The sequence below is a fragment of the Fukomys damarensis genome, unplaced genomic scaffold (assembly GCF_012274545.1).
Source record: "Fukomys damarensis isolate Sample0158 unplaced genomic scaffold, DMR_v1.0_HiC HiC_scaffold_10, whole genome shotgun sequence".
In the NCBI taxonomy this organism is placed as follows: domain Eukaryota; kingdom Metazoa; phylum Chordata; class Mammalia; order Rodentia; family Bathyergidae; genus Fukomys; species Fukomys damarensis.
The window spans coordinates 11,577,821-11,595,729 of record NW_022900922.1 but is presented as its reverse complement, the minus strand read 5'-3'; the positions used below and the strand labels follow the sequence as shown (position 1 = coordinate 11,595,729).

The 17,909-nt window shown below is 44.0% G+C and overlaps 1 protein-coding gene across 2 annotated transcripts; it reads left to right on the top strand.

Annotated features, from left to right (window-relative positions):
* The first annotated feature begins 236 nt into the window (after nt 1-236).
* Nucleotides 237-17,880, top strand: Lgals8 (galectin 8). 2 transcript variants are annotated; one of them, XM_010621987.3, is made up of 11 exons: nt 237-252; nt 607-842; nt 2,511-2,662; nt 8,411-8,499; nt 9,408-9,618; nt 10,872-10,991; nt 11,612-11,668; nt 12,940-12,966; nt 13,702-13,790; nt 14,228-14,393; nt 16,206-17,880. In XM_010621987.3, exons 3-11 carry the CDS (start codon nt 2,621-2,623, stop codon nt 16,353-16,355), a joined length of 951 nt encoding a protein of 316 aa, XP_010620289.2. In that variant the 5' UTR covers nt 237-252; nt 607-842; nt 2,511-2,620; the 3' UTR covers nt 16,356-17,880. The 2 variants fall into 2 exon arrangements, with proteins under 2 accessions (XP_010620289.2, XP_010620290.1); XM_010621988.3 differs by lacking the exons at nt 237-252; nt 607-842 and adding an exon at nt 1,349-1,439.
* Nucleotides 17,881-17,909: the final 29 nt, after the last annotated feature.

Below are 17,909 nucleotides of genomic sequence, written 5' to 3'. Positions count from 1 at the left end.
CATAGCAGTGACACCAAAATGTGACTTTCAAAACACACTTGGATAAAGATAAAACAAGTAACTCCGAGGTCCTTAATACAAAGTGAACAATACACAGCACAGCCCATGTAACTTTAATTGTGTTTTTCTCTAATGTTTTCGTAGTTAATGGGTCAATCTACCAGCCAGTGTGGGTCTCTGAATGAGAAGCTGGAAAGTGAGCATCTACTATGTTCAAAATTGTGCTCCACATAGTTCAAAGTGTTTCCTAAGGTAAAATCCAACTTAGAAAATTCCAAAGACGCAAGGGAATTGGCGATTACTTCTGTCTGGGGACGGCCCAATGTAGGGTTACCTCATGCGGTGCTGCGCGGACACCTGATCCAAAGCAGCTCAGGACGCAAACAATGCACACTGGCCGCCGCGGGGTGCAGGCGGAGGTCCTAGTCACAATCACCGTTCCCAAACCCCAGAGGATGGGAGCGACCGGCGGGGGTGGGCGGAAGCCGCCCGCTGAACAACTTCCTTTTCCTTCCTTCCATTCCCTCCCACCCTACTCCGCCACCCGGTCCACCCAGGAACTTTCGAAACGCGCACTCTTTACGCCCCTCTCTGTTCACCCCACAGGAAGCCGGTCGCCAGAGGCTGTGTAGGAGGCCCAGCCGGGTTAGAGTCCCGGCCGTCCAGCAGCACACAAAAGCACGCCGACACCGGCGGATCCAGGCAGCGGGAAAGAGGAAAAGCGCGCGGATTGACTCCTCTCACTTCCCGTAGCCGCCTGGACGCAGGGTCCCGCCGGACCGCACCGCACTCCTCGGCGGACGAACAGCTCCCGGGCGGGGCGGCTGCAACCTCCGTCCCGGGTAAGTCGGCAGACGCTGGCCTCAGTGCTGGCAGTGGCCAGGGGCGTTACTGCCCTGGCGGTCGTGCTGGCCGAGGAAGGGTTGGGACGTTGCTGTCCCTAAGTCAGAATTTGGTGAATGGGACCGGGTCCAGGCATCCGGTTCGGCGACGCAGGGAAGCGGTGACCGCGGGAGGCGAGCGAGGAGAGTGAGGGTCGTCGGGCGGCCCGGTCCTCCCTGGACAGCCCTGGCCTGCGGTGGGCCGGGTATCGCCTCGCTGCTCGCCCTTCCACTCCCAACCCCCGCTGCTGTCCACCTGCTCCCTCCTGGCCTTGGTTGAGCGCCACCGCCGAACGGAGGAGGGGACCAGTTTCTCCCAGGCCTTTGCAAGCGCAGACTTCTCTTGCTCTCCGTGACTGTAAGCGCGTGCTTCGAGGTGCTGAGTCATTTGACCGCAGCCCGAGCATCTCTAACGCGAGGCCGGCGAGGCCCCGTGACCGTCCTAAAACCCCAGTGAAGAGTTCTTGGGAAGCCAACGGCGGGACCTGTCCGGGTGCCGCGGGGACGGACTTCGAATGCCGCAAGGCTTAGATCGGACCAGTCTGGTCGGGGCTTACGGTGTGAATGTGGCCCTAGCGACTCAGTTTTCCATTCTTTTTGCCCTGTTCCCGTTTCCTGCTAAACAAAAATTGTTGAGGTTTTGACTAACACGTTAGTGGCACACTCTGGGGGTTATATTTGGGTGGTAAACCGAGAGGGGTACTTTTTTTTTTTTCCGCCAGTAAAGAAGAAATAATAGATCTGGTCAGTGCACATTGCCATACAGTTTGAGAGGATTGCCGAAAGTTAAATGAAGGAAACTCTTTCAGTTCTGGGAACAGTCAAGTTTTTCCTAAACTATCTAATGTAGTTAGTGTTCTGGGAATTTTTATCTTTAAAAATGTATTTGATGCATACCCTTTGCCTTTTAGCAACAAATAAAATAGTGTTTTATTATTTTCTCCGCCTTGATTTAATTATTATTATTATTTTCTTCTCATTGAATTTGGAGGAGAAAAAGCAACGCTTTCTGTTAATAATTATAGCCAACACATAGTGATCACTGTTCTGCTGTTTCGGCTTATTGATTCTTCAGAACAAATTTGTCATACCCATCATGTGAAGACTGTTATTAGTCTCATTTTACATTAGTCTCATTTTACAGACAGGAAGTAGTACTTCTTCTGTACAAGACTGATTAGTATGTGTCATCATTTTATTTTTTTGTTTTGTGTGTGAACCTAGGATCTGAGGACCCTAAGCACACAGCATTGAGCTATACCCCTAGCCTTGTTTAGTATTTTTTCAATAATAATTCCATGTTAGAGGGCTGGGGATTTAGCTCAGTGGCACCGCACCTGCCTCACAAGAACAAGGTCCTGAGTTTGGCCCCTGGTACCAAAATAATAATAATAATATAATAACAGTAATTCCATGTTAGAAATTTTCTGCTGATGTATTTTTACAGTATTTCCTACACTCATAATCCAAAATTACCATATGAATGAATATTCTAGTAAGAATGGGGGTTAGAGCTTTGTAATAACATTCTATTATTTGGCAAATATCAATAAAATAACTTACAATTTAAACAAAAAGTTATTGAAGAAAAATCATGCTTGTTTTTCTTTTCATTTTGATTTTATACAGGGCAAATATTTGCTTCAATCTGGATAACCTTCACATGGAACATAGTTAAAATCTTAATCACTGAAGAGAGATTCCAGTCAACAAAGTCTATATTACATTGGAAAAGAATTATGTTATCCTTAAACAACCTTCAAAATGTCATCAATAACCCGGTAACTGATTTCTCTAAAATCATTCTTTCCCTATGACTGAATTGAGAACAAGTTTAATTAAATAGTGATTATCCACTAGGGGATAAGGCAAAAATAAAATTCAGTAAACCTTTGTAAAGACCCTCCTATATGTTAGGGACTGTGGTATGTGCTGACTGAAAAATAGGTGTGGCTCTTGTCTTTTAGTGGAGGAAAAGGCCACGTGACAATATGAGATGATAAGAACAGAGTTAAAACAGAAAAAGTGGGAGTACATGGAAGGAATGCCAGAGTTTGGTAGTGGTAGGGCAGGAGGCTGCACCAGAAAACATCTTGTCAAAAGCAAAATGGATTTCTTACTCTACAGATGTTTTTTAACTAAAATTGCATGAGAATTCAACATTTCACATTTTATCTCTACCTTTCAAATATTTCTTAGTACTCGAGCAGGGAAAGTGTCCAGAGCCAGTGCTGAGGGGGAACATGAGAAGTAAGGATCTCGTCTGGCCTGGCTGGGCCAAGAACCCTGAATGAGTGTAATTGCTGGAAACTGTAGAATTTGTTTTAGTTTTATGTGGTGATAAGAATCTGGAAATGTCTAGTTTCCACTTATTTGAAGCTTCCTTTAGTTTTGAGGTAGGGCAGCTGCTTTTTTGGTAAACCCTGTGGGAGACTTTTGGTCATTAGGGCTGGCAGGACTCTTAGAAATAAGGGCCTAATCCAGTCTTGTTAGTGTGCGATCTGACTTTTGTTAATTACTTTGTAGTTGTAATTCCTTTTCCCTACATTTTGATGTCAATGTGTAGGAATGTGATGCAACCAGGCAGGCAGATGGCAAGTGTGAGGTCAGCCTGGGCTACATAGTAAGAATCTGTCTTAGACAAAAAAAATGGGGAGGGGGGCTCAGTTTTAGAACAAATGGCCTTCAGTAGTAATAGTTTTTAAAAGGAAACCTTGCTCCATTTGACACCAGTGTAATATTTTAAATGATTGGTATAGTTTTAAAAATCTCATGCTTGTAGACTGATTTTCTAGAGATTAAAACACAAAATCAGGATACTTGCCAAGGGAGAGTGAAGTATGTCACTTTGCCTCAACCTGGAGGGCAGAGGGAATGGTCAGGTTACACTGCCCACTCCTGCCCTTCACACAAAAAGATGTCTTACTTAAATGTTACAAAAGAATTTTTATTGACTATAATCCCTGCATGTCTTGGTTTCAGCATGCAGTGATTCCTGTGACTTGTAGAGTCAGCACCTTGACTGCAGGGTCGGAACAAAAATAAGTAGACTTTAAGGGAGGAGTCAGGAGAAGCAGTGTTGCCAGGGACCTGGAAGTGCGGTTAGGCGTTGGGAGTGGGCGAGTACAGTTCTGAGGGTAGTTCAAGATCATGTGTTTCTAAGAGATGTTGCAACCCCATCACACCCAGTTTCTCTGTTATAGTCAGTTCTAACAAAGGGGTGGGGTCCAAAAGGGGAGAGGTAGACAAATTACACTGGATGGCAAAAATAACATTTTGTTCTATCTTTAAATTTCTGTCATTAAATGTGTGTAGTATCTAGTTCTGTTTGTAGTTTTTTGTCCTTGCTGTGTGCAAAAGACCTTCCCCTCTAAAAAAGAACCTGCAGATAATTTAGATATTTTAAGTTAATCAACTAGGATATTTGACCCAGAAAAACTTATTTATTTATTTATTTGGTACTGGGGATCAAACTCGGGACCTTGTGCTTTCAAGGCAATTGGCGGAACCACTGGGCTAAATCCCTGGCCCCAAACTTATTTTTTAAATCATGGTTTTATTTGTTGGCTACTAGTTCAAACAGTGAGAAGTATTTATTGCATCTCAACTGCATTATTTGTTAAGCATTTTGAAAGTACAACTGCCATCTTTTGGTTTTTATTTCATGAATGCTTTTAAACTTTTGGTCTATACTTGTGACAACTGTCCACATTAACTTTTCTTGGAAAGATGTTATAATTGGCCTCTGTATTTTTTCTTATTTGGCATATTTCTTCTAGTTCCATTGATAGAATCTAAGACTTAAAAAATCAAGTACATTTTTCTCTCCATTCACATTTTATTTTATTTTTTGAGGTAGCATCTCACTATGTAGATCAAGCTGGCCTTAAACTCAGTATGTAGCCCAGGCTGGCCTCAAACTCATGGCAGTCCTCCTTGCCTCAGCCTTTTGTTGTTTTGTTTTGTTTGTCTGCTTTTGGTACTGGGAATCAAACTCAGGATCTTATACCTGCCAGGGCAGGCACAACAATGCTGAGCAACATTCCTGGCCTTAGCCCAGTGTTTCTTGTTTTTGTTTTGTTTTTTTCTTGGTAGAGTGCTGGGATTACATCAGTGCACCATGCTTGGCTTTTGCAATTCAAATAGAACAAATTATTTGGAAGACAATTAAGTTCAGACCAGAGAAGCTGTCAGTGAAATCATGGCAGTTCATTATCTTTCTATACATTTTACCATTGTTGTTTGTTTTAGCTTTCTTAAGGTGTGATTAAGTGCTAGCTGGCTAAGAAGTTACTTAGAGATTAGACAGATGGGTTGTTTCTCTAGCTTTTAAGCTGCTTGTCAACATTTCTCTCTCCTGGTTCTGAAAGGAGACTCAGGGCCCTGGTTTGACAGGTCTTTCTCTCTCCTTACCCCTATGCTGAGCTCCCTAAGAACACCCAACTTTGGTGACCAGAAGAAAATGGTGCCCACGGCTATGATTTATTGCAGTAGGAGGTCATAGAGCAAAACTGCAACAAGCAAGGGCAATAGGGGTCAATATCCAGGTAACACCTGGGACAGTATTCTAAGGCTGTCTTAAATGCTCCAGCATGAAATGTGACTCACCTATGAATTGCTGTTAGGGAAGCTTTTTAGACATTCTTTGTGCCCAGGGCTTTTACTGGGTCTGGTCACATAAGCACCTTCTCCTTTGCACATATCACAGTTCTAGACTCACAGAGAAAAGCAGGTGTTTAGCATAAATCATATTGTTTGCATTTACCATTAGGTAGAGGTACCTATACTTATTGTTTAGGTAGGTACCTCCTAAAATTTCAAGTTTAGGTACTGTCTGAGTTACTTTCTCATTGCTGGGATGAAATACTGAACAATTTAAAGGAGGAAAGGTTTATTTCAGTTACAGTTTGTAAAGGTTTCAGTCATAATCAGCTGGTTCTAAGGCAGGGTGGCACAGCATGGGGATGTGGCAGAGGAGAAACAGTCCACAGCAAGGCAGGCAGGAAGCAGCAGGAGCATGCCCGCCTTCTTTCTGTCCCTATGTATTTCATCTAGGTTACAAGCCTATTGGTTGGTACCGCCTACAGTCTGGGTGGGGCTTCCGTTACCTGTATCAGAACAATAGCAAGCCAATCAGTGGGCTAATCCAGTTATCACACCTGTAATTCACACCCACTCTTAATTTACATTCACACACCTTTAACCCACATTCACACACCATATATCCAATAGCGAATAGCCCCACCTATACGTGCCACTGAGGCTTTGAGAGGACATCTAGGTACAAGCCGGGTAGGGAGGCCTTTCAGGGGATGTAGTCAGGTCCTTCATAGTAACTGGGGATTTAGCTCAGTGGTTTCGCCTCCTACCTTGTAAGCACAAGGGCCAGAGTTTGATTCCCAGTACCAAAAAAAACAAACAAAAACCAAAAAACAAATTAGTCATAGTAACTATGGATACCTCCCAATGTCAGAAACTCACTGAGGCTTTGTCTCCCAACTCAGCTCTCTGCTCTTTCCTTTCTTCCTTGGTAGTGGGGACTGAATCCAGGACCTTTGCACTTAGCTATATCCCCAGCCCTATTAATATTCTTATTTATTGTTCTGTTAATATTTTTATTTTGAGACAGTCTCACTCAGTTGCCCAGTCGGCACTCAAACTCCAGATCTTCCTCTCTACACCTCCAAGAGTGCTGGCTGGGATTACGAACATGTGCCACCATGCCCACCTTCTGAGTTTATGTACTTCGATATCTACGCTAATCATTTCTACTCAGCCTTGTGAACATGAGTGCTGAGCATCCACTGACTGTGTGGCCCTGCATCTCTAATTCCATTCTGTAGACTTGCTTTTAGATGTCCTGTGAACCGTCCCACTAAAGGGGATTAAAGCTTTCTTCTGAACTTTGTTTCCTTCCCAGCTTTGTCAACCTGGTGGCTCTACCTAGACAGTTTCTTTAAAATATCCCTTGTGTCTGTCTCCTCTCTCCCTGCCCTGCCCCAGTCTGTCCAGTGGCAGCAATCTGTCTCGTGTCTGTGTCCTTAGTACCTCCCACCAGGCTGCAGAAGTCTCCCAGCTCCCTGCACTGGTTGGTGAACTCTGCTTTCATTTCTCATTCTAGAATTGGATCCTGGCCCTCCCTTTCTTTGGTGCTCCCAGGATACATCCTCTCTCCCCAGTAGGTTTTGTCTCCTGCCTCTCTGCCTTTGTAAACTGCCACCAGTGCCCTCTTCCTCAGCCACACTGTATCCAACACACATCATACCTGCTTCTTAGACTGTCTCTGGCCACTTCTGTTGAGGTTCTTCATCACGTTTTCCTGAAGCATTTATTTGACTCTTACTTACTGGCCTATTTTTTTAAATGTTGACTCAGTCAGGGTTAGTAGTTGCAAGAAAGAGAAGCCTACTCTAATTTAAGCAGAAGGGAATTTGTTAAATAATCCAGAGTAGTTCTCAGACTCTTTAGGAGGACTGAGGAGCCAGGCTTAGAGACTACATAGCCATAGACAACCCAAGAAACTCACACCAGAAGACTGCTGTCATGAAGAGACATTACCACTAGACACGGGCTGTACTTTGACCCTGGCAATACCTCCAGTGCTACTACTGCTTCTGGCCCTTGTTTAGTCATTGCCCTTTTGCCAGAGTGAATTCTGCATCACTGTGGCCTCTCACTCATACTAGTTCAACTTAAAGTCTGAGCTGGGAGTTCTGATGTGCAGTGCTGTCACACACTTTGCTTACATCACATGAGAGGCATTTTTTTCAAAAATGGAGAGTCCAATTTTTTATAACTGAACAGAATATCATATTTCTGTCCCTTTTCCCACTCTGATTTTGGGAAAACTTGTATTCCAACAAGTTTTTTCCCCCTATTTTCAGTTTACAGTAAATTCTGGACTTCGAATATTCGAGTTGTGAACTTTCACAGACATGAACAGACCTTGTATTACAAATATTTGTAGATGCAAACAAGTCACAGAAGTAGTTCACATGTCTGCTGAACATTGTCACAGTTGTGCTGTTGTGTGCTTACTGTGTAGCGTGATCATTTACAATAGTACAGTGCACAGTCAGAGCCTAGGGTGTCTGCAACCAAGAGGAAAAGCAGTGGTGATGTGGAGGGGATGCTAGGAAGAGCAAAGAAATATACATTGTGTATCTGTGTCAAAGGTGTGTAAGACTCTGCTGAATTTACAAATGAATCTGATTTATGGACGTTGGTTTGTAAGTCAGGGACTTAGCGTAATAAGTGAAAGTTTCACAAAGCCCACGGCCAAATAAAAACTGTCAATCTTGCATCTTTTTCCAAAGAACTATGCAGTTTGTAGATGTTATAGTATCTTAGACCTGTTGTTCCTTGAAGTCATTTGACTAGTAAAGATGCCTTGGAAAATTCTAGAATCTGAGCAATTTATGAGAAGCTTTTAAAAATGTAGTTGTCTTCAAACTCTGAGTTTGGTTGTAATTGCTTGGTGAGAAATTTAATTTATGTTAACGTACATTTGTTAACGTTTTTTCCCTTAGACAATCCCGTATGTTGGCACCATTTCTGAGCAGTTGGAGCCTGGATCCTTGATTGTCATCCGTGGCCATATTCCTAGTCATGCTGAGCGGTAAAATCACTGTGTTAGAAGCAAGAAAATGAGTCAGCGTTTCTCTGATTGTGAAATTGTGAAATAACAAAAGTAATGTGAGAGAGACCATTTTGATATTTTGAGGCTGGATTTATTTTTATCAACAGCCTCACCAAGGTGCTGATTAAGTGGGAATAAATGCCTGACTAGAGATTATTGGGTTTTTAATTTCATTGTAAAAGTCTGATTTCATTGTGAAGATCCAGCTGTCAGGGAGGCAGCCTCAGGATAGTCTTAACATTCCCGTAGCATCTCTTCAGACTCTTCTCAGCTGGCTTTCCTCTGCTTGCCTTGGGTACCAGCTCTGAACTCAGTGTCAGTTAAGATTGGGCCCATCTCTGTGTGGCTGACGCCCAGGCATCCGAGGGTTAACCACAATGTGGAAGTGTCTCAAGGAAATACCCCCGCCTCTGTCAGCTCCATCTGCTCACAAGAGAAGCTGGTTCCTGGCGCTCATGCTCTTCTCCCTGGGAGAGGCCTTTCTCGGGGTCTCAGCAGCTAGAAATCCAGCCCTCATCTGTGTTTTGAGTAGCTGGGTAGTGCGTGGGGCAGTGGGGTGGAGTTGAGTGGATATATGGCAAGTGCCTGCCTGCCTGCCTTTGAGGTACTTCACTTCTATTTTGGCCAAGCTGTGACCACACCAACAGGCCTGGCTTCCAGGGAGTGGGAAGAGGGAAGTTTTTATTCTGCACCTGTTTGGACCCTGTTCAGATTCAGGGGCTGTGTTATGAGGAAGGAAGAAAGATGAGCGGAGTAACTGATTAGGCCATGCGCAGGTGAAAGGACAAGGAGTTAGTCGTGTGTCCCTTGACCTGGAGGCTGGTTTTGGCCGGGCTTTTCTGCCACTTGTCTTCTAGGGCTCACGTGCTTCCTGATCTGCCCCCCAGATTCCAGGTGGACCTGCAGTGCGGCAGCAGCATGAAGCCCCGGGCCGATGTGGCCTTTCACTTCAACCCCCGCTTCAAGCGGACCAACTACATTGTCTGCAACACTCTGACAAACGAAAGGTGGGGATGGGAAGAGATCACCTATGACATGCCCTTCCAGAAAGAAAAATCTTTTGAAATTGTGATCATGGTGCTGAAAGACAAATTCCAGGTGGGTTGTGGAAAAGGATGGGGACACATTAGAGGACAGTGCACAGGAGGCTCTTCCCACCCTGTGTGTCCCCACCTCTGAGACAGGGCCTGACTCTGTCATCTTCTAAAGAACCTGACAGGTACCAAAGTGTGAGCCAGGCATTGCTGCCCTCTCTCCCATTGTGGCCACATCTGATTGTGTTTTCCCTGTAGGGCTGAGTTCTGAGTTTACACAAAATCGTATTAATTATTATGGGAGGGAGTTATAACCACCACTACCCAAAGTGTGGGGCATCTTGGGGGATCAAACAGGTGGGAACTCCAGCATGTAGAGGAGAAGGGTTATGAGGTCAGGTCTTGCCAAAGGATAGCGCCTTAGGATCCAGAAGGGATCCAGCAAGTGCTGTCCTGGACATCCTAGGGTATTTCATAGCTCATGCCTGTGTGTGAGGTGAAAGTTAGTCCTACAGTCTCCTAGGCTTGCTGGCCTCAAGTATTCATTTTCCTAGACTGGAAGTTCCCTCGACCCCAGTGAGGACTGTCACATCTTGGTGCAGCTCCTCTGTCCCTTGGCCTTATCTTTTTTGCAGCCTGATGTCTGTGTCACTCTTTTTCATGGTTGTCCCTCTCCTGTTGTGTTTGGTCATGTGCCCACCCCCATCCCATTTAAACTTCCTGAGGCAGAGACCCTACTGGGTGTTGCTTGTGTTTCCTGCACCTTCCCTAACAGGGCCTCTGGCATTTGGAGAGGAGGAGGAGCCAGGGTGGCTTCTGACTCACAGAAGGTACTTTTACTGTTTCCACACAGCTGTATCCATCCTGTTACGGTTAAGATACAGATAGGAAACCCAAATCTTGGATCAGATGGGAATGTTAGACTGTGGACCTCAAGGACAGTGGAGGGGGGAATAGGTGGGCAGATCTTACCTGGGTTCCCAGGCCTCCAGTCACCTGTGTGGGGTCCCCAGGTGGCTTCTGACCCTGCAGAGGTCCTGTGCCTACACAGGTGTGCACACACACATGTGTGCTTCTACTCCTGAATGGTAAGTCTGTCTGGAGAGATGATCCAGGTCAACAGTTTATCAGATCCAGAGCAGGAACCCAAAGGTGCAGGTGCCTTTCAGGGGCGGCAGCTGCTTTCAGCCAGTTTGGTCAGCTGTACATGGATTCCTGTTGGGGGAGGTATAGAATTAAACTCAAGGAAACATTTAACTTTGGATAAGTTCATCTGTTAACAGTGTTTTGGGGGCCCTGTCTTCTGTGTCTGTCCAGGTGGCTGTGAATGGAAAACATACTCTGCTGTATGCCCACAGGATTAAACTAGAGAAAATAGACACACTGGGCATTTATGACCACGTGAATGTTCACTCAGTTGGCTTTAGATTCAGCTCGGTGAGTGCCCTTCCTCACATAGTCAGGGACTTTTTGACATATTTTCTGATGAAATGTCAGAAAACTTCTTAAAATAACATCTTCTATTGAGATACAAATAGCATAACTATCTACCTCATTTGAGCACTAATTTCTTGGAAGTGACTCTTAGACTGGTCACATGGTTTTCATTGCTAGTGCTTTCCGGTATGGGAATCTAAAAACCAGGAATGGTCCTAGCAAAACAAAACCTTTTTAGCTGGATAGGGTGTGTGTACTTTACATGGGAGTATGATGCGGTATTGCTGTGAGACATTTTCCTAGAAGCAGATTGAGCACAGTATTTACATTTTCAGTGTTGCTGGATGCTACTCACTTGCCCCACAACAGGTGAATACCACTTGCACTGTCAGCAGCTGTGCCATCTGCTTAACCTGTTCCTGTTGAAAAATAGACCTTATTTCCTAATGCTTGCCAGTTTGGAGGAGGGGCCTATCCCAAGTTCATTTTTGGATAATATTTAAGTAAATTTTTGCATTTAGTGTCATTTCAAATTTTTTGACATTTCAAAGAGTGTTTTTTTAGCAATAATGTCCTGATGGATATTAAAATTAATCTGTATTAATTAATCTTTTCTCCAGGATTTACAAAGTACCCAAGCATCTACTCTAGGACTGACAAACATAAATAGAGAAAATGTAAGCATTAAATCTTTTAATGAACCTCTGGTTTAAAGCAGTCTTTCTAGGATTTCCAGTGGCACAGTCAGTACATGGTACTTATATAAAATAGTCTTTTTAGTTGCCATCAGATGGGAGGAAGGCTGGATTTTTAAAGATTATATTTTTAATATGAGGCCAAGACAGTAGCAGTCATTTAGAGGAACATACTTCTTAGGGTCCCAGGCACTCTAAATTTTCATTGATGTTTAACCTGTTAGTTTATATGACCATCAGCTACCATTCTCATGTATGAAGCACCCTTTCATTCCTAACTGTAGAATGTTCTAGCATAAAGCATTTGAAAGTACTGCACATCAAAGTGAACCTGCCTAAGTATCTTCTCCCCCTCTGGGAAAAAGTTCAGTTTAAAGAGTGCATCTTTGCTGTTTTTAATAGACAAAATGAAGTCTTAATCTTCTCAGCACAGTCACACCTTCCAGATAGACTGTAATCTCAGCATTTTGCGGGTACCTAGAAGAATAAGATGTGTTTGAAGTTCATGTGTAGTCCTAGGAAAAATTATTTTTTGATGGTGAAGGATAAACTACTCAGATGATGGGACTGTTGGGGACTCTGTTCCAGCCCATGGAGCCTTTTACAGCTCTACAGCATGGTCAGGAAGCAGCACTTGTCTTGTGTGTCACACCCAGGTCCTGGCCAAGCTCAGCTCAGTACAGTGGATCTGCGAAATTCTCAGGAATTACGTTATTAGAGCACCTGCAATTTGTGAAAACTTCAAATTTCAGATATGGTCAGAAAAATGCCTATAAATACCTGTTTTATAGTTTAAACCCTAAATATGCTATGTTTCCTCCCCAGTTACATAATTTAATAAGATATTATATTAATAAAGCCTTAGAAGGTGCAGGGCATTTTGGTGGCATCTAGGGGATCTTTGGGCTTTCAGGAGATTGATACAGGATTGCTGGTGCATCTGCCAGAGAAGGGTAATAGGGCAGCAGTCAATCAGCAGCAAAGAGAACTGAGTAATGCTTTCAAATTGGCCGCTTATAAACCTTCCTCCCTAAATACAATTGCGGAGATACTTGCAGTTTCCTCGAAGTTGCGGGGGTGTCAACAAACAGTTGTTAGGTTCTGAGGAAAAATCTGCAAAGACTGAGACTGTGACTAAACTGCACATTCTGGGGAGTGGGGGGTGTACTGTGTAACCTGTTGTTCAAGCCACCACTGTTATAGAATGTGAATCTTTCCTGTAAATGTTTTAATTTTTATTTCTTTCTCCATAGGTACAAACGTCTGGCATTTCACAGCTTGTAAGTATTTTTGCCTGATTATTCCACATGGAGCATTTTAAAAAATTGCCTAGAAAGTGAAGTTTAACCTTGGAAGGCAGCTCCATTCCGTGCCTCACTGTAGAACTGTTTTCCTGCAACCTAGTAATAGAGGAGACATTTCTAAAATCCTACCAAAATCCACCTGCACCAAGAGCAGAGATTTGACTGTCATTCACAGTATGACTTGCACCAAAATACTACCTATCAACTATTTGTCAAAGGTTTGAAGAGCTCAAAATTATCTTAACTCTGTAAAAAAACTAAGTTATAATTGGCTGTTATGTTACATGAAATCCATACCCCCAATAGAAGCCCAAAGTCGCCACTCGCATTTGTATGCTGTCACTGGACAGTTCTGTGAAAATCAGGCTCATGACTGAGCCACAGGTGAGCATTCCCTCACCACCACCAGCCCCTTCAGGCAGGACAGAGCACTGCCTCTGACCCCAGCACTGGCAACTCAGCCAGTGTCGCCCACAAAGATGGCCTCAGGTCCCACCGCATATGTTTCTGTGGTGTAAAGTGAAACAGTCACTTTGCATGTGCCGTGAGCCAGGTGCAGTGCTGCTTTAAGGCCCCAGCTGGGCCCAGAGCAGATGTAGTCTGTCCTTTCCTCATGTGCACAGGCACTCAGCCAGCCCCAGTGTTCTTTGGACAGTTTTCTCATGAGCTCCTTTCCTCGGCTTCCTGGTTCTGACAGTAGCTTCTTTTCAGACCCTGCCCTTTGAAGCAAGGTTGAATTCCCCAATGGGTCCTGGACGAACTGTTGTCATTAAAGGAGAAGTAAATACAAAGGCCAAAAGGTCAGCGTTGCTGTTACTAGTGATAGTGCCAGGACTTGTCACTTACTGTGCCCGGGATGGCTTTAGGAGAGGTGAAGGGGGGCCAGGGTCCTGTTACCAGGTGAAAGGTGGGAGAGCAGGGGGTGCAGATTACATGGGCAATAACAAGAGAACGAAGGGTCCCTTGCTCCCAGATGCAGCGTCACTCGACTTCCTAGCACTAAGCTTTCAGTTCCCCCAGCCAGCTTGTTGTAAACATTGACTTTTTTTTTGTAATTTCATTTTGCCCGTCGGTGGAATGCTGAGTTGAAAATTCACCTTTCCCCACATCCCATGTCCATGTGCATGCGTTTTCATGTTATAAACATAGTTCAAACCTTATTGTTAAAATTGTAGAATTTTCCTCTATTCTCTTCTCCTTGGCTAACTGGTTCCCTTTTTTCCCTCCCTTTCAAAAGCTTTAATGTTGATCTAGTAGCAGGAAAATCAAAGGATATTGCTCTACACTTGAACCCACGCCTGAATATTAAAGCATTTGTAAGAAATTCTTTTCTTAATGATGCCTGGGGAGAAGAGGAGAGAAATATTACCTTCTTCCCATTCAGTCCTGGGATGTACTTTGAGGTAAGATTATTTTTTTCAAAACAGGAAAGGGTTTCACTACCTCAGTAAGTTGCCCAGGCTGGGCTGTTCTGCACTCATAGACTGGGGTCTTTGCACATCCCATGCCCTCTCCCTGTTTTCATCTGAAGCAGTGTTAACCTGGTTTTGCGCTGTATCTCTCCCACTTGGCTGTTCATTGTTTCTGCATTTGCTCTGATGTAATACAGATAATTTGGTAGGGATTCTCGTTCACTTTTCCCTTGCATCCACCTGAAACCCACATGGCTTTCCTTCTGAGCTATGTAACAGGTTGTGTTTCGTGTTTTCTTGAGATTTTGTTGAATCTCCATCATGCGAGGTCCCTTCTACTTAGTTGAAACAGGAATTTCCACCACTTCTGGGGATATGAAGTCCTATTTCTCTGTAGCCCTAGCGCTTTCATTATGGCCAGCTGTTACCTATGCTGTTTCCCTGGTGACCATTCCATGACTACTATCAGGACGAAGATCCCCAGTTTGCTGCTTTGCATTCAAGTTTGTGCCCCAGTCTGGGCTTTGGGCCTGTGAGCAGCCATGCTGTGCTGCTTCCTACTCTGATGCCCTCAGGGGACCAAGAAGGACAGTGGGTAGTCAGTGGCCAGATTGGCATTGGGAGCGTGGTGTTGGAAGCACAGGGTTAGATGTAAGGCAGTGAGAAAGGATACTATGGTTTTGGGTATGCATTATATGCCTACAAAGTTACGGTTCAGAGTTCAAGGCCTCAGTTCACAGATTTTTCCTTAGAATTTAACTGATTGTTTGTAGAAACCTCAGCAATTTTGCAAAAAATGCAAATATCCTCCACAGTTGTTTCTTTGGTGGGAGGTTTGCAAGTAACCAATCTTGAGTGTTATGCAGTTCTCCTTGCTACTGATAGGCTGCCCAGCAACCCATCTCTGGCAGATGTACTAGCAGTCCTGTGTTTTAATAGGCTGCTGTACCAATCTCAAGTGTTCTCCTTAAGGCTCTAAGAGCCCCAAGATTACACCAAAATGCCTTGCACTTTCTGAGGCTTCTGGCAATGAACCTAAGCCCCAAAAGTGTGACACTCCAGAAAGCTGAACAACTAGATTTACTCTGGGAAGTAAAAAAAAAGTTATGCTGCAGTAGCATTTCTATAGGCATTTTACTATCTGAAATTCAGTTTTTCACAATTAATGGGTGCTCTAGGAACATAACCCCTGCAATTTCAGGGGTCCGCTGTATTTTACTGTTTCAGATGGAGTACTCCAAAGGGCTAACTCTAGTGATGAGCCTGGCAGAATGCTAATCACTCCATAGATGCCTAGGCTCCTCGGCTTCCAAGACTTTTGACAGGCCTGCCACAATGTGCTGATCAGGGATGGAAGCAGGATCACCAGGCAGATGTGCAAGCCTGGAGTGAGCCCCTTGAGCTTCTCAAATTTCCTATTAACTAGTCCTAGAGTTTGAGGCAGCAAAGTCAGGATCCCAGGCCATTGGTTCCTAATTTGCTAGTTGAAATCACCTCCTCCATGAATAAAGGTCAAGATGTCAGCAATTTTCGCTCTTCCCTAGTTCTCAAACACTATGTGGGCAGCTTCCTGTTTTCTCAGGAGTAGGGTTAGGATATGCTGCAGGAGGTGTGCCAGGGAAAGGAGGGTCAGCAGGCTGTGGGGTGGTGTGGGGATCCAAGCATGTGAGTCACTCCAAGTGGGTCCAGGCAGAAGGTGCCACCACAATTTATGGTTGATTTGGGTCAATCACAGGAGGGAAGTGGGCTGCAGTCAGCCCACACATACAGAACTGACACCAAATGGTTTTCCTTTTTTTCTAGATGATAATTTATTGTGATGCTAGAGATTTCAAGGTTGCAGTCAATGGAGCACACAGCCTGGAGTACAAGCACAGATTTCTGCAGCTGGGCAGCATTGACACGGTGGCCATCAGTGGTGACATCCGCTTACTGGAAGTAAGGAGCTGGTAACCAGCAGGAGTGCCACAATCCCCAAATACAGAATGGCTGTGAGATCTTGGCTGAGTCAGCACTCTCCCTGTTCCCGCCTTGTTGAAACTGCACTTCTGTAGCATTATGCTCCACTGTTGTCCCACTGCCCTGAGAGGAAATCCAAGGCGACCACCACATACAGTCAGTCATTGAGGCGATGGCTTTCTCCCCACAAGGCCTCTTTCAAAACCACACTCAGGAAGTATTTAGTAAGTGCCTACTTACTTAGCCACTAACTGGCATTGAGCACATTTTCTGTCAGCACTGTGATAGAGGTAGATGTGCACAAGTGGTGGTGTGGAGCAGTGTCCCTTTGGGGCTTGGACTTTTGGTGCCCATGTGCACTGTCTGCCTTGTTGGGTCCATTGGGTTAAGGATCGTGCAGCTGTTCAGTCACATAAAATACTTTCCGGAAGATGCTACCCCCTCCACAGCAAGTACCTATAGTGTCTCAGTCGCTTTACCAAATAATTACCATGAACATGACATCTGAGCTAAGCAGAGAAGGCCAAAAGCACCCCGCCAACCAAAAAACAACCCCAAAGTAAATAACCCATGGTGTTGAGCTGTTGATGTTTCTGTGAGCTCTGAAGTGCAGGGTTGTGTGCACACAGTGTGTTTAAAGCAGAGGGTAGGTAATTCAGTTTCTTAAACATTTGTGGGCAACGAAATAATGTCAAAATGAAATGTAGTGAATAGGCACTATGAGAAGGCAAAATCTACCCATGAGACCAAAGAAAGCAGAGGCAGCATTAAAATGTTTGCGTGCAAACCAGCATTCACCTCTGCTCTTCTAAAGATTAGTCCAGCAGCAGCAGTGAGATCAAAACATTGTTCCGCTTTAAGTGATTAAAATCTAACCTGTATCAGCAAGTTAAACTGTTGCATTCTGTAATGTTTCTATTACTTGAAGGGAGTTGGCAGAAGTTCCATGTAAAGAATCTTTACAGGTCAGGTCTTGTTAGGAGATTTCAAAGGTTCGAGCCTAGGGAGGAAAATAAGCTAAATTGGTCAGGTCATTTTATACTAACTGGGCAGAATTCTGTCATTGTTTAGGAAGATCTTCATAACAGATCTGGTTAGATATTTGTATCCATATATTAAAAAGAATACTATCAATCTTGTTTTTAAAAAAGTACTCAAGCATTGAAACTGCTAGCTCTCAGTTCTTTCATATTCATTTACTATGTCAAACTTAAGGACATGGTGTGTTTGCATGTTGGAGGTGGGCAGGGATAGCTGTAGGAGGCAAGAAGGTTCTAGAATCCTCCAGGGCTATTTCTTTTTCATAACAAATAGCAGAATGCACAACGGAGATGGCAGAGACCAACAGTCACTTAAGAAAAAACAAAAGCTCACTCATTTCCTGTCAAGTCTTTAAAAATTCATTTTTGTTTTACATGGAGCTATTAGACTGATTCTTTGCTACAAAAAATGCAAATTTCAAAATTTTTTAAAAAAGAATGAACTTTATCGATACACGCAAGCTTTGTCTCAAAACTACAAGTTGGCCTTTTGCTTAGTATAATTCTG